General features: G+C 42.9%; 2 protein-coding genes across 2 annotated transcripts in view; both read right to left on the bottom strand.

Annotated features, from left to right (window-relative positions):
• LOC109930964 (dynein axonemal heavy chain 8-like) overlaps positions 1-13,383 on the bottom strand; it is a 2,199,840-nt gene that overhangs the window by 1,223,553 nt on the left and 962,904 nt on the right. The window lies entirely within an intron of this gene.
• LOC109918465 (dynein axonemal heavy chain 8-like) overlaps positions 1-13,383 on the bottom strand; it is an 876,900-nt gene that overhangs the window by 122,295 nt on the left and 741,222 nt on the right. Inside the window, exons 54-55 of the mRNA XM_048596621.1 lie at positions 7,490-7,627; positions 1,776-1,903 (exon numbers count right to left, since the gene is read on the bottom strand). Coding sequence (XP_048452578.1) covers positions 1,776-1,903; positions 7,490-7,627 — 266 coding nt within the window. The remainder of the gene's footprint in view (positions 1-1,775; positions 1,904-7,489; positions 7,628-13,383) is intronic.

The raw sequence follows: 13,383 nt of genomic DNA, 5'->3' as shown, positions 1-13,383 counted from the left end.
TAAATTTGCCGATGACACGAAGGTTGGTGGAGTTGTGGATAGTGTGGAGGGCTGTTGTAGGTTGCAACGGGACATTGACAGGATGCAGAGCTGGGCAAAGAAGCGACAGATGGAATTCAATCTGGAAAAATGTGAAGTGATTCATTTTGGAAGGTCAAATTTGAATGCAGGATACAGGGTTAATGGCAGGATTCTTGGCAGTGTGGAAGAACAGAGGGATCTTGGAGTCCACGTCCATGGATCCCTCAAAGTTGCTACCCAAGTTGATAGGGTTATTAAGAAGGCATATGGTGTGTTGGCTTTCATTGGCAGGGGAATTGAGTTTAAGAGCCATGAGGTTATGCTGCAGCTCTATGAAACCCTGGTTAGACCACACTTGGAATATTGTGTTCAGTTCTGGTCGCCTCATTATAGAGGGATGTAGAAACTTTAGAGAGGGTGCAGAGGAGATTTACCAGGATGCTGCCTGGACTGGAGGGCAGGTCTTATGACGAAAGGTTGAGGGAGCTAGGGCTTTTCTCATTGGAGCAAAGAAGAATGAGAGGTGACTTGATAGATGTGTATAAGATGATGAGGCATAGATAGAGTGGATAGCCAGAGACTCCCAGGGCGGAAATGACTACTATGAGGGGGCATAATTTTAAGGTGATTGGAGGAAGGTATAGGGGAGATGTCAGAGGTAGGTTCTTCACACACAGAGTGGTGGGTGTGTGGAATGTGCAGCCAGCAGTGGTAGTGGAGTCAGATACTTTAGAGAATTTTTAGCAACTCTTGGATAGGCACATGGACAATAGTAACAAGTAGAGTATGCAGGGTAGTTTGATTTTAGAGTAGGACAATAAGTCGGCACAACATCGTGGGCCAAAGGGCTTGTACTGTGCTGGACTGTTCTATGTTCTATGCATAAGTGACCCGCAGTGCAACTCCTAGACCTTAACCTGGTCTTCAGCTGAGTGGTGCCCATGTTACCCGCACCACAGTATCCAGCCTTCTCTAGCTGGCACATTGCCCAGGGAGGGGTGTAGGGGAGCCCTTCCCAGAGCACATCAAGCAAGGACAGAAAGCTCAGAGTGCCCTGAAAGGTTCATAACAAAATCTGTGGCCATAAGAGGTTATTCAGGACTACCCTGAGGGCCTCACAACTATTCGAAAACATTGCTTTATTCTCGATCATGAGGATGTTGCCATTGGAATCAAAAATGATCACCTGGAACTCTGATTCAAAGACCAAAGCAGGAGAAGGAAAACAAGTGAGAGAATTAGAAAAAGGAACAGAAAGAGAAAGACAGATCAAAATGAAGGGGAGACTTGGAAACAGTTTCAAATTTTGCCTGGAATTTAGGGTCAGTTTGTTGAGTTGGCTGGATGGCTGGTTTGTGATGCAGAGTAATGCTAACAGCATGGGTTCAATACCCCAAACTGGCAGAGATCACATGAAGGCCCTGCCTTCTCAACCTTGCCTGAGTAATGGTGACCCTCAGGTTAAATCAGCCATCATTCTCTCGTGAGAGAGCAGCCTCTGGGACAATGGTGATTTTCACTTCACATCAGTGCTGGATTTCCGCCACATTATAGAATTCTGGTTTGACATTATTCATGAAGTCCCAAGTCTCACTGTTCTGGAAGAATTTGGTTTTGTAACTTGGCTTTGGTGGGAGAGTGCCAGAAATTCGAGATGTGCTATTTTATTGCATTTAATCTGACTCTATTGGGCAGTCTTTAAATCAGGGTTCTGGAATCTTCAATATTACTGACAGCTAGTAGCTATCTCTTGCCTGTTGATTTGTGCTTTAAACTCCTTGCATTGTTCTGTCCACCTGATTTTCTCCCCGCTCAGGCCATCAATCAGTGCTGATGCAGCTTCCATCTTCCTTCGACATGTTTCTGCATCTTCCAATAGGTCCTAAACAATAAACAACAGGTTCAATTGAATTATGGCTACTTAATTGTCTGGATTTCATCTCCACATGCCTGACTTGAATTTCTGTGGGGGTTTTTAATCCTTCACCAAAGCCCTCATCAGACGAACACCAGATAAAGTCAACCTTTGAAAACTTTAGGAGTACTAAAAGTTCCCTATTTCTGTTTTGGCTTCAGTGATGAAACCTCTCCCTATCTCTGTAACCTTTACCAGGAAAACACCTCTCCAAGACCTTTGCTCTTCCCTTATTCTAACTTTCTGGTGTATCTCCACTGTCTGCCCAATTACCTGGGCCCTAATCTCTGGAATTGTTTGCCAAACTTCCTCATGTCTTTTTTTATAACTAGACAATTAGACACACTAAGAGGAGGAGGAAGAGGCCATTTGGCCCCACAAGCCTGCTCCTTCATTTGAGAAGATCATGGCCGATCAGGTTAGAGCCTCAACCCTACGTCTCTCTCTCCAACCTCTGTAAACTTGATTCCTTTATTATTAAAGAATTTATCTAACCAAGCCTTAAAAATATATAATTACTTTCCCCCACTGTTCTCTGGGGAAGATAATTCCGCAGATTCATGATCCTTGAGAGAATAACACTTTTCCTCATCTCTGACTTCAACATGAAACCCTTTATTTTTAATGTGTGTTCTCTAGTCTCTCCCATGACAGGGATTCATTCCCTCTGTCATGTCTTACATTTCAATAAGTTTACCTCTTGTTTTGCCAAACTCCAATTGATATAGCTCAAACATATGTAATCTTAGCTCATAAGATCAGTATTACTTCCCAGGAATCATTTGTATTAATCTTCTCTGAACTTCTTTGAGTGCAATTATATTCTTTCTTGAGGAAGGAGATCAAAACTGTACATAGTACTCCAGATGTGGTCACACCAATGCCCTGTACAACTCTAATAGCATTCTCACATTTATACTCTGAACTGTTATTGTCCAGAAGGTGACCATTCAGCCCATCACATCTGCACCAGCTTGCTGAATGAGCATTATGACTTAGTTCCATGTTCCTGGCTTTTTCCTGGAACCCTGCATTTTATTTCCATTCTAATAACTGGATTGATTAAACATCTCGCCACCACACCTCTACACAGACCATTCCAGACCTGAACCATTTGATTCTTTTGCAAATTTTTTGAAACATGTGCTCCTTGATTTGAAACTTTATGCAAGTGGAAATAATTTATCCCTATCTACTCTGTCCAGACTAGTCCTGGTTTTGAAAACATGTCAAATATCAAATGTCTTCTCAGCCTTCTCCTGTGCAAAGAAAAACATTTCCAACTGCTATCAGTTCTTTAGCTCTGGAATCAGTCTCGTAAACATCTTCTACAATCTGTTCATATCTTTCCTAAATTATGGTGCCCAGAACTGTGCATAATAATTTAGTTGAGGTGTAACTAGGGTCTTGAACAGGTTCAACATAATCTCTGCCACTATGTATAAAAGTAAAAAAATCACACGACACCAGGTTATAGTCCAACAGGTTTATTTGAAGACAAAAACTTTTGAAGTCTCACTCCTTCTTCCAGTGTCAGTGAGAGAGGTAGCATCAGACACAGAATTTATAAGCAAAAGATCAAAGGGTCATAGAACTGATGTGAGTGTATTGAAAAAACCTAAGATGGCTGTTAAATCTTTAATCAGTGATAAAGGAGACACAGGCTTCAACTGATTAATATGCAAATCTAGAATTTCTTTCAAGTCACTGCCCCAAGATAACTAAAAGTTTTATCAGTATATCAGAGGTGACATCTCAGGTCAGACAATGCATTTTAGGTGTGAGGCCTTGTTTAGAATCTGGCTGTGTTTTAACTTGGAGTCAGACTGGTTTTATTTCCAAAGTAGGAATTTATAAAATGCCACATTGACTGTCTATAAATTGTGTGCTTTTTGAACAAAATAGAATGTATCTGCAATTACAAACCTGCAAATGCAAATTCACCTCATAGATTTATATGTGTGTGCGTGCATGTATGTGTGTGTGAGAGTGGGAGAGAGAGAGAATGTGTGTGTGAGAGAGACAGAGGGTGGGAGAGAGAGAGTGTGTGTATGTGTGCAAGAGAGAGGGAGTGAGTGTGTGTGTGAGCGAGAGAGAGGGTGGGGGAGAGTGTGCGTAAGTGCGAGAGACAGAGACAGAGAGAGAGAGTGTGTGTGTGTGTGTGCCGGTAAGTGAGAGAGAGAGTGTGTGTGTGTGTGTGTGTGTGTGTGTGTGTGTGAGGGAGAGAGAGAGTGTGTGTCTGTGTGTGTGTGGGTGTGTGTCTGTGTGTGTATGTGTGAGGGAGAGAGAGAATGTGCATCTGTGTGTGTGTGTGCGCGCGAGAGACAGAATGTATGTGTGTGTGAGAAAGAGTGTGTGTGTGAGTGTGAGATACTCACATGTGGGAACACCACCCACCACGTTTGATCCATATACAAATCCATACATTTCATCATAATGAGCCACATATAAATAAATTCCAAGAGGAGTAGAATAACATCACTTCATCGGAGGCTCCACTGATGATATCACCTAGCATGGTGATGAAATGTTTGAACGAATACAAGCCAGCTCAGCGAGCAAGTCAACAACCTCAGAATTCCAGGATTGTGATCCACTACCAGTGAAGCAACAACCACATTTTTCCAAGTCAAGATGGTGAGTGGCTTGGAGGGGTAATTGCAGGTGGTGATGTTTTCAAGTATCTACTGCCTTTGTCCTTCTAGATGGAAGTGGTCGTGTGTTTTGAAGATGCTGTCTAAGGATCTTTAGTGAATTTCTGCAGTGCATCTTGAACATAGTACACACTGCTGCAGCTGAGTGTCGGTGATGGAGCGAGTGGATGTTGTGGAGGGAGTGCCAGTCAAGTTGGCAGCTTTGTCCTGGATGGTATCAACTTTCTGAGTGTTGCTGGAACTGCACTGATCCAGGCTAATTGGGAGTATCCCATCACACTCCTGACTTGTGCTTTGTTGGTGGTTGTTAGGAATACCCATGACTGAGCAGCACAAAATGGCTGCCGGCTGCCCATTGGGCAAACACAGGAGAATATGGCTGACGGTAGTTAGTGATCTTGGGAAAATATTTGCTTAATGTAGCTTCACGAGTAGAACAATAGTAGCTGTGTAGACTCAAGGTTACTGGACTGGCATAGAACGTGCAGTTGCAGTTGCTTATGCTTAAGATATAGACAAGAACATTTCACACTAATTAGTTGTTTCTCTTGAATTATTTAATCAATCTGTTACAATATTAAGTGTAGGTTTTAGTTAAGATCCTTCAAATAATCATAGACATAGATTTTGAAGTAGGGTTATAGATCCACCTATATACAAAAAAACACTAAAAGCATTAGAGGAAAAGATTCAAACCAGTTTCAGACCGTAAATGCAGCCCCTCGTGTCAATACATAGAGAAATGAATCATAGGTACAGAAATTAACAGACACTGGAATTTAGATTGAATGAAGACATTAAGACACAACTTGTTAGCTAAAGAATTCTAACATTAGGTGTAACCATATATCTTTGTTTGAACTGATCAAAAATCAATATTCTTTTATATTTCCTATAATGAGAAATTTGAAAGGTCCTCAACTGATAGGCAAGTATCCAATTTATTGGCAGTTAACTCAGTGCAGCTGGCAAATTTTACCTGAGTACAATAACTATTGTGAAAAGTTTCAAGAAGGGAGATAAGAGTATCTGGGAAACATCATGAAGGTCCAGGGGAGACCATAGGCCTGTTCATCTCTTTGTCCTTCAGTGATATGATTAGCTTAATTGGAAATAAATTGAAATTACTGAGGCAAGCTTGAACTATATAAAATGCTGTACCAGAGAGTCAATTACAAAGAGATAACTCAGTGCAGCTGATCAATAGTAAACAAAGTGGGGCATGTGAGCTCTAAGTTCAAAGTTAAGATATTCTGGAGCTTTTTGTGTGTCTTATTGCTCTGGAAATATGAAGCTATAAATTGCAATAAAGGTTACTTGAAACCACCCCACATCTCAGACTCTCATTGGAAAGTATGAGATCTAACAGTGGTGGACAAGCTTTGGAGAGTCAGGAGGTGAGTTATTTGACACAGTATTCTCAGCTTCTGACATGGTCTTGTAGCCACTGTATTTATATGGCAAATTCAGTTGAATTTCTGGTCAACTGAAACTTGTAGGATGTTGTCTATGCCTTCACTAGGCAGGTACACACATTGGGATTTCTACAGTTTCATGTACTATAAGGTCGGCCCCTCGCGAATAGGGTCTTGTGTCATTTGCTCACTGCATAAGCTTAATGCTGAAATAGGGCACAACACAGTTGTCCTTCTGGATAATGGCTCTGGGATCAGATCTGATTTGATTGAATGATTTGATTTATTTATTGTTATGTGTACTTTGTTACAAAAAACAGTGAAAAGTGTTGTAGTGTCACCACTCTCCGGCGCCATCTTAAAAACACAAAAAATAAAACAAAACATAGAATATAAAGGCAGAAAAATAAAGAAATAAAGTTCAACATTGTAGTCCTTCTTGTTAAGTGCTCAACTATGGGCCTGGAGCGACTAGCCACAAGTCCCCTCGCAGAGTAAGAGTTGCCAGTCTTTGACGCTATCTTGCTTCCATCGATGCTGCTGCCACCGTGAGTCCTTGCTGTACCTTGCCAATGCAACTGCTACCGATGCCACTGGCTCCTGCACCAACCCAAACTTGACTCTGCTACTACTGTCAAGAGTCCACTCTGGCCTGCCTTGTTGATGCAGAAGCTGCCGGGAACTGAGATGCCAAGTCTGCGCTTGGCTCATCTCACTGCCAGTGCCACTGTTGATGCCTTCACCGTGACTGAGCTTTTCACAAAAGATAAGTGAAGAGAAACAAAAACAAGAAAAGAGAAAAGAAAGGAAAGAAAACAAAAGCAGGTAGAGCAGACGAGCCGTGGGCTCAGGAGCCCTGCTCCACTGCCATCTTGGATTTCATTTCTCACTGTTTGTCAACCTATGACTGCAGTGGTTCAAGAAGGCAGCTGGCCTACCTTTCCAAGGGCAGCTAGGAAATTTTAATGACCTGCCCCTGATTGCTCACTCCTTGGTATTTAAAGGAGCTTTTTTTTTGAGGTGAATGACTGAACTAAGCTGTCATTGATTGTCCCTCAAAAAAGAAAGGCTCCTTTAAATGTCAATGCTTGGACAGTCAAGACAGATCATTATCATGCTCCAATAAGCAGAAAAGTTAGGTTTCACCTAAAGATCTATTGTCAAAAACCTGCTCTGTGATGTTTCAAGTTCCTGAGGCCTTGCTGTTAAACCCTTCTTCATCAGGGTCCAAATATTAATATTCAGCCCTGAGTGTTTTAATCTTGGCATCTACCACATCAAGGTTGACTTTGCTTGGTTTTATTATGCTGGAATATGGCATATATCGATCAGACTTTGTCACAGTTTAAGCATCATAGAGGGAAATATTTTTCACAAAAATACCTAAAACTGAATATCAGTCATTATGATTTCAGGTAGTAATTGGCTTGAATATGAAGAATGTACTGATCAATCAGCTAGAAGTCCTTTAGATTGTGACTCACCATTTTCTCCTTCATGGCAGCATCAAACTTGGCCTGTACCTTGTCGAGCTCAGCTTGCTTCTCATCCAGCTGTGCCTGGGCACTTCCCAACTCCTTCATGGCCCGTTGGAGGCGGTTTTCTTGTACTGCCAAATTAGCCTAAAAACAGGCATTAAAAACAGAAACCCTATCATTTTCACTTTATTAAAAGACTTCCAGCACCAGCAAGTGTCTTTACATTGGCCTCAAACACACAATGTCCTTAAGAAAAAGTAGTCTCTAATCAGTCATCGGAAAGATTCCGTGCATAGAGTTTAAACAAACAAGTAGCACCACGGATCTGGGTTCAATTCCAGTCTTGGGTGACTGTCTGTGTGCAGGTTGCATATTCTCCCCATGTCTGCGTGGGTTTCTTCTGGGTGCTCCAGTTTCCTTCCACCATCCAAAGATGTGCAGGTTAGATGGATTGGCCATGCTGAATTGCCCGTTGTGTCCAGGGATATGTAGGCTAAATGGATTAGCCATGGGAAATGCAAGGTTACAGGGATAGGGTGGGGGGTTGGTGAGTCTGGGTGGGATGTTCTCTGGAGGGTTGGTGTGGACTCGTTGAGCCGAATGGCCTGTTTCCACACTGTAGGGATTCTATTATTCATTTCTGCTTATATTTTAAGGGTTTAAGTTCTTCCAAGGTTATTTGTTGTTAAATCCTTCCTTTGTAATTTATGGAAGTGTTAAATGGAGAAATGGCGTTGATTCCATAACAGAATATTTTCATAAACTATATTTTTCCTCATACTTGTGAGAATACTGTTTTCTTCTGATTCTTCTACAGAATGTAGGTATCCCTAAAGAACATTAATTAACCAAGTGGAATTTGGAAACAATTGATGATGACTTAATTGTTACTCTTCCAAAGACTATTTTAAAATTCCAAATTTTTATTCACATATTTTAAATTCCACAAACAGTTGTGGAGGTGGGCTTAGGGTGGGGGAGGGGTTTGGTGGGGAGGTGGAGGTGGTGGTTTAACCCATAAACCCCAGGACTTCAGAAACAAAAACAGAAGTTGCTGGAAAAGCTCAGCAGATCTGGCAGCATCTGTGAAGAGAAATCAGTGTTAACGTTTTGGGTGAATAGCTGTTAATGAAGACTGTTAGTGGCTAACAATAGGTAGTGTGTAATGGCAGACTATGTGAAAACAAGGCCTGATGTGTGGGGAAGGGGGCTAGGACTTGGGACACTTCAGACCCCAAAATTATTGAACTCGATATTGAGTGCGGAGGGCTGCAGGGTCCCCCAAGTGGAAAATGAGATGTTGTGCTTCCAGCTTGCGCTGAGCTTCACTGGAATACTGCAACAAGGCAGAGACAGAGATGTTGGCCAGGAAACAGGGTGTTGTGTTAAAGTGGCAGGCATCTGGAAGCTCAGGGTCATTTTTGCAGGCAGAACGTAGATGTTCTGCAAATCGGTCACCCAGTCTATGCTTTGTTTCCCCAATGTAGAGGAGAACACATTGTGAGCAGCAAATGCAGTAGACTAAATTGTGGGCAGTGCACATAAAGCACTGCTTCACCTGGGAGGTGCATTTGGGCCCTTGAATAATGGGGAGGAAGATGGTAAATAGGCAGGTGTTAAACCTTCAGTGGTTGCAGGGGAAGATGCTGTGGGGCTGTGGGGGGGGATGTTGGGAGTGAAGGAAGTGTGGACCAGGGTGCCCCAGAGGGAACAGTTCCTACAGAAGGCAGACAAGGGAAGGGAGGGGTATATGTGTCTGGTGGTGGCATCTTGCTGGAGGTGATGGAAATGGCATCTGGATCTTCTCGATGTGGATGCTGGTGGGATGGTAGGTAAGGACAAGGGGAACCGTATCACTGTTACGGGAGGGAAGAGAGGAGTGAGGGCGGATGTGCGGGAGATGGGTCAGACCCAGTTGAGGGCCCTGTTGACAACAGTGCTGGGGAATCCTCGGTCGAGGAAGAAGGTGGACATTTCATAGGCTCCCTTGTCAAAGTTTGCCTCATCGGAACATTTGCAACAGACAGAGGAACTGGGAGAACCTCATTGGAACATATGCATTGACCTTACCTTGGATCTGGAAGGTAAGGTTGAAGATAATCCCAAGAGGTTCTACAGCTATATTAAGAGTAAAAGAGTAACTACGGAGAGAATAGGTCCCCTTGAAGATTAGCATGGCTGTCTGTGTGTGGAGCCACAGGAGATGGGGGAGATTTTTAATGAATATTTCTCCTCAGTGTTTACTGAGGATAGAATCAGGGATGCTAAGGAAATAAGGGAAACAAGTGGGGATGTTTTTGGACCGCATATGTATTACCAGAGAGGAGGTGTTTGCAGCCTTAGATCAAATTAAGGTGGATAAATCCCCTGGGCCTGATCAACTCTATCCTTGGACATCGTGGGAGGCTAGGGAAGCAATTGCAGAGGCACTTGCAGAGATTTTTGCTTCATCTTTAGCCACTGGTGAAGTTCCAGAAGACTGGAGGGTGGCTAATTTTGTTCCATTGTTTAAGAAAGGTAGCAAAGACAAGCCAGGGAACTATGGGCCAGTGAGCCTGACATCAGTGGTACGCAAGTTATTGGAGTGGATACTGAGGGATATGAACAACTGACATTTGGATAGTCAAGTACTGATTAGGGATCGTCAGCAGGAATTTGTGCATGGGAAGTCATATCTGACAAACCTTTTAGAGTTTTTTGACGAAGGAACCAAGAGGATAGATGAGGGTAGGGCAGTGGATGTTGTCTATATGGACTTTAGTAAGGCCTTTGACAAGATCCCACACGACAAGCTAGTCATAAAGGTTAGGTTGAATGGGGTTCAGGGAGAGCTAGCTAATTGGATTCAAAATTGGTTCAATGGTAGGAAGCAGAGGGTGATGGTTGAAAGTTTTTTCTCAGACTGGAGGCCTGTGACTGATGGTGTGCCACAGGGGTTGGTGCTGGGACCTTTGTTAGTTGTTATTTACATAAAATGATCTGGATGTGAATGTACAAAGCATGATTAGTAAGTTTGCGGGTGATACAAAATTAGGAGGTATCATTGATAGTGAAGAAGGTCATCAAAAATTACAGAGAGACCTTGATCAGATGGGGAAGTGGACTGAGGATTGGCAAATGCAAGTCAATATAGGTAAGTTTGAGGTGTTGCACTTTGGAAAGTTAAACCAAAGGAGGATTCTTTACAGTAAATGATAAGGTCCTGAGGCGTGATATGGAACAGAGGAGCCTAGGAGTACAAGTACATAATTTGTTGAAAGTGGTGTCACAGGTGGACAGAGTGGTGAAAAAGGCATTTAGCATGTTGGTCTTCATCGGCTGAGGCATTGAGTATAGGAGTTGGAACATTATGTTACAGTTGTGTCAGTCATTGGTGGGGCCGCACTTGGAGTATTGTGTACAGTTTTGGTCACCCTGTTATCGGAAAGACATAGTTAAACTGGAAAGTGTGCAAAGAAGATTCATGAGGACTAGTAGTCCTGAGTTATAGGGAGAGGTTGGCCAGGATAAGACTTTATTCCTTGGAATGTAGGAGATTGAGGGGTGACGTTACGGAGGTGTATAAAATCATGAGGGGCACAGATAGGATAAATGCATATAGTCTTTTTACCAGGGATGGTTAATTGAAAACTAGAGGGCATAGGTTTAAGGTGAGAGGGCAAAGATTTAAGAAGGACCTGAAGGGCAACTTCTTCAAGCAGAGAGTAGTATGGAATGGGCTGCCAGAGTAAGTGGTTGAGGCAGGTACAATGGTATAAAATGTTTGAATATGTACATGGATGGGAATGGTTTAGAGGGATATGGATCAAATGCAGGCAATTAGAACTAGTTGAATGGGTACCCTGGTCAGCATGGACCAGTTTGGGCCCAAGGGCCTGTTTCCATGCTGTATTACTCTATGACTCTATGACTTTGCAATTTGCCTACCAGCACAACACGTCCACAACAGGTGCCATCTCTCTTGCCCTACACTCATCCCTGGAGCACCTGGATAACAAGGATACCTATGTCAGGTTCCTCCTTATTGACTACTCCACTGTCAACTCCATAATTCCAAACAAACTCATCTCTAGACTCCGAGACCTGGGTCTCAGCACCCCCTCTGTAACTGGGTCCTCAACATCCTGATCCATAGATGACAATCAGCCAGGATAGGCAACAACACTCCTCCATGATAATCCTCAACACTGCTTCCCCCCTTTATTTGGTAATTGTAATAGTGGTGGTACCCGGAACTCATTGCTTGAAAGGGTAGTAGAGGCAGCAATCATTACAACCTTTAACATGGATTTAGATGATCACTTGAAGCACCATGGCATACAAGGCTACAGGCCAAATGCTAGACATGGGACTAGACTAGAGTGGACTTGATGGGCTGTGTCATAAAACTCTACCACTCTATGACTCAAAGGCAACTCATAGCCATCTTTGCAAAAGTAATTCAGTATGGGCAATTATGCTGGCATCGCCAGAGAATGAAGAAAGAAAAACATCGAAGATACCCTCCGTTATGTTTTTGTGATGCAGCCAACATGCTAAATGGGATAGATTTAGAACAAATATAGTAACCCAAAATCGGGCACTATGAGACAGCAACAGCAGACCTGTCTTCAACCTTAATCTGTAACATCATGTCCCAGCAAACCCCTTGCTCTACCATTACCACCAATGTGGAGGGTCAATTCTGGTTCAATGAAGAATGCAGGAGAGCAATGAAAAATGTAGTAGCACCAAATGAAGCTACACGGGAGGGCTCTGAAACTGCAGGCAAGCCCCAGGCGGACAGAGGAAATGCTTCATGGACACCCTCAAGGCCTCACTGGCAATGTGCAGCATTCCCCCCCAACACCTGCGAATCACTGGCCTAAGTCTTCCAAAGCGGAGGAGAAGAATCTGGGAAGGTGTCGAGCACCTTGGGACTTGCTGTCAGGAAAATGTGGAAGCCAGGCAAAAATAGAGCCAGGAGCAAACTGCCACACTAACACCCCACCCACCCCTTCCCACGGCCACCTTTTGCCCCAAGTGTGGCAGAGTCTGCAGAAGCTGCATTGGAGTATACGGCCACCTACAGACTCACACTGAGAGTGGAAAAATGTCATCCTTGTCTGCGAGAGACTGCTAATGTGATGATGAGATATGAAATTTGAATTTCCTCTCAATTATCACAGTGCCTTTGTTACGAATTCTAATAATTCCCTGTCTCATGCAGTGTCTAACAATGTAGTGTTGTTTGGGGGCCCTAAAACTATCCTTCCACTTCTGTTTTCTGACACTTAATACCCAGAATTTGCATTCATACTGATTCATAATCTGAGGCCGAAAATTTTCTTGGTAAACCCATTGTTATCCCTAACTATGAGAGTTCTTCATCCTGCTTCCCATTCTGCTTGACTTTCTACAGTTGTGTAGCTATGAATATTGATGCCCCACCTTTTTCTGCACCCTGAGAACACATCTCCCTGATGGCTATTAGATACAAATTATTTACCTCTCTGTGTTACAAGTAGAGATACCTTATTGCAGATACTTTGTGCATTCAAATAAAGAAACTGTCATTTAATTTTTTACCGCAGTTTCCTGTCATAAACTAATGTACTGTTTTAGTTAAACTCTGTCTGTTTCTGTTCTTTTCTGTTTGTCTTCAACCACATCCCCATGGTATTCCAATATTTCAACCTTTCTCTCTGGATTTGGAAACTGCCTATCACTTGAGACATCCAGCACCTCCTCCTCTGTAAATTTGATATTTTTCAAGATGATGCTATTTATTTTTCCACATTCCCTATCTTCCATATCCTTCTCCACAGTAAACAGTGATGCAAAATACTCAGAGATAACAAGATGTAGAGCTGGATGAACTCAGCAGGCCAAGCAGTGTCAGAGGAGCAGGAAAGCTGACG

The sequence above is a fragment of the Rhincodon typus genome, chromosome 5 (assembly GCF_021869965.1).
Source record: "Rhincodon typus isolate 14 chromosome 5, sRhiTyp1.1, whole genome shotgun sequence".
In the NCBI taxonomy this organism is placed as follows: Eukaryota; Metazoa; Chordata; class Chondrichthyes; order Orectolobiformes; family Rhincodontidae; genus Rhincodon; species Rhincodon typus.
The sequence above is the reverse complement of the archived record's forward strand: the minus strand, read 5'-3'. Positions and strand labels throughout refer to the sequence as shown.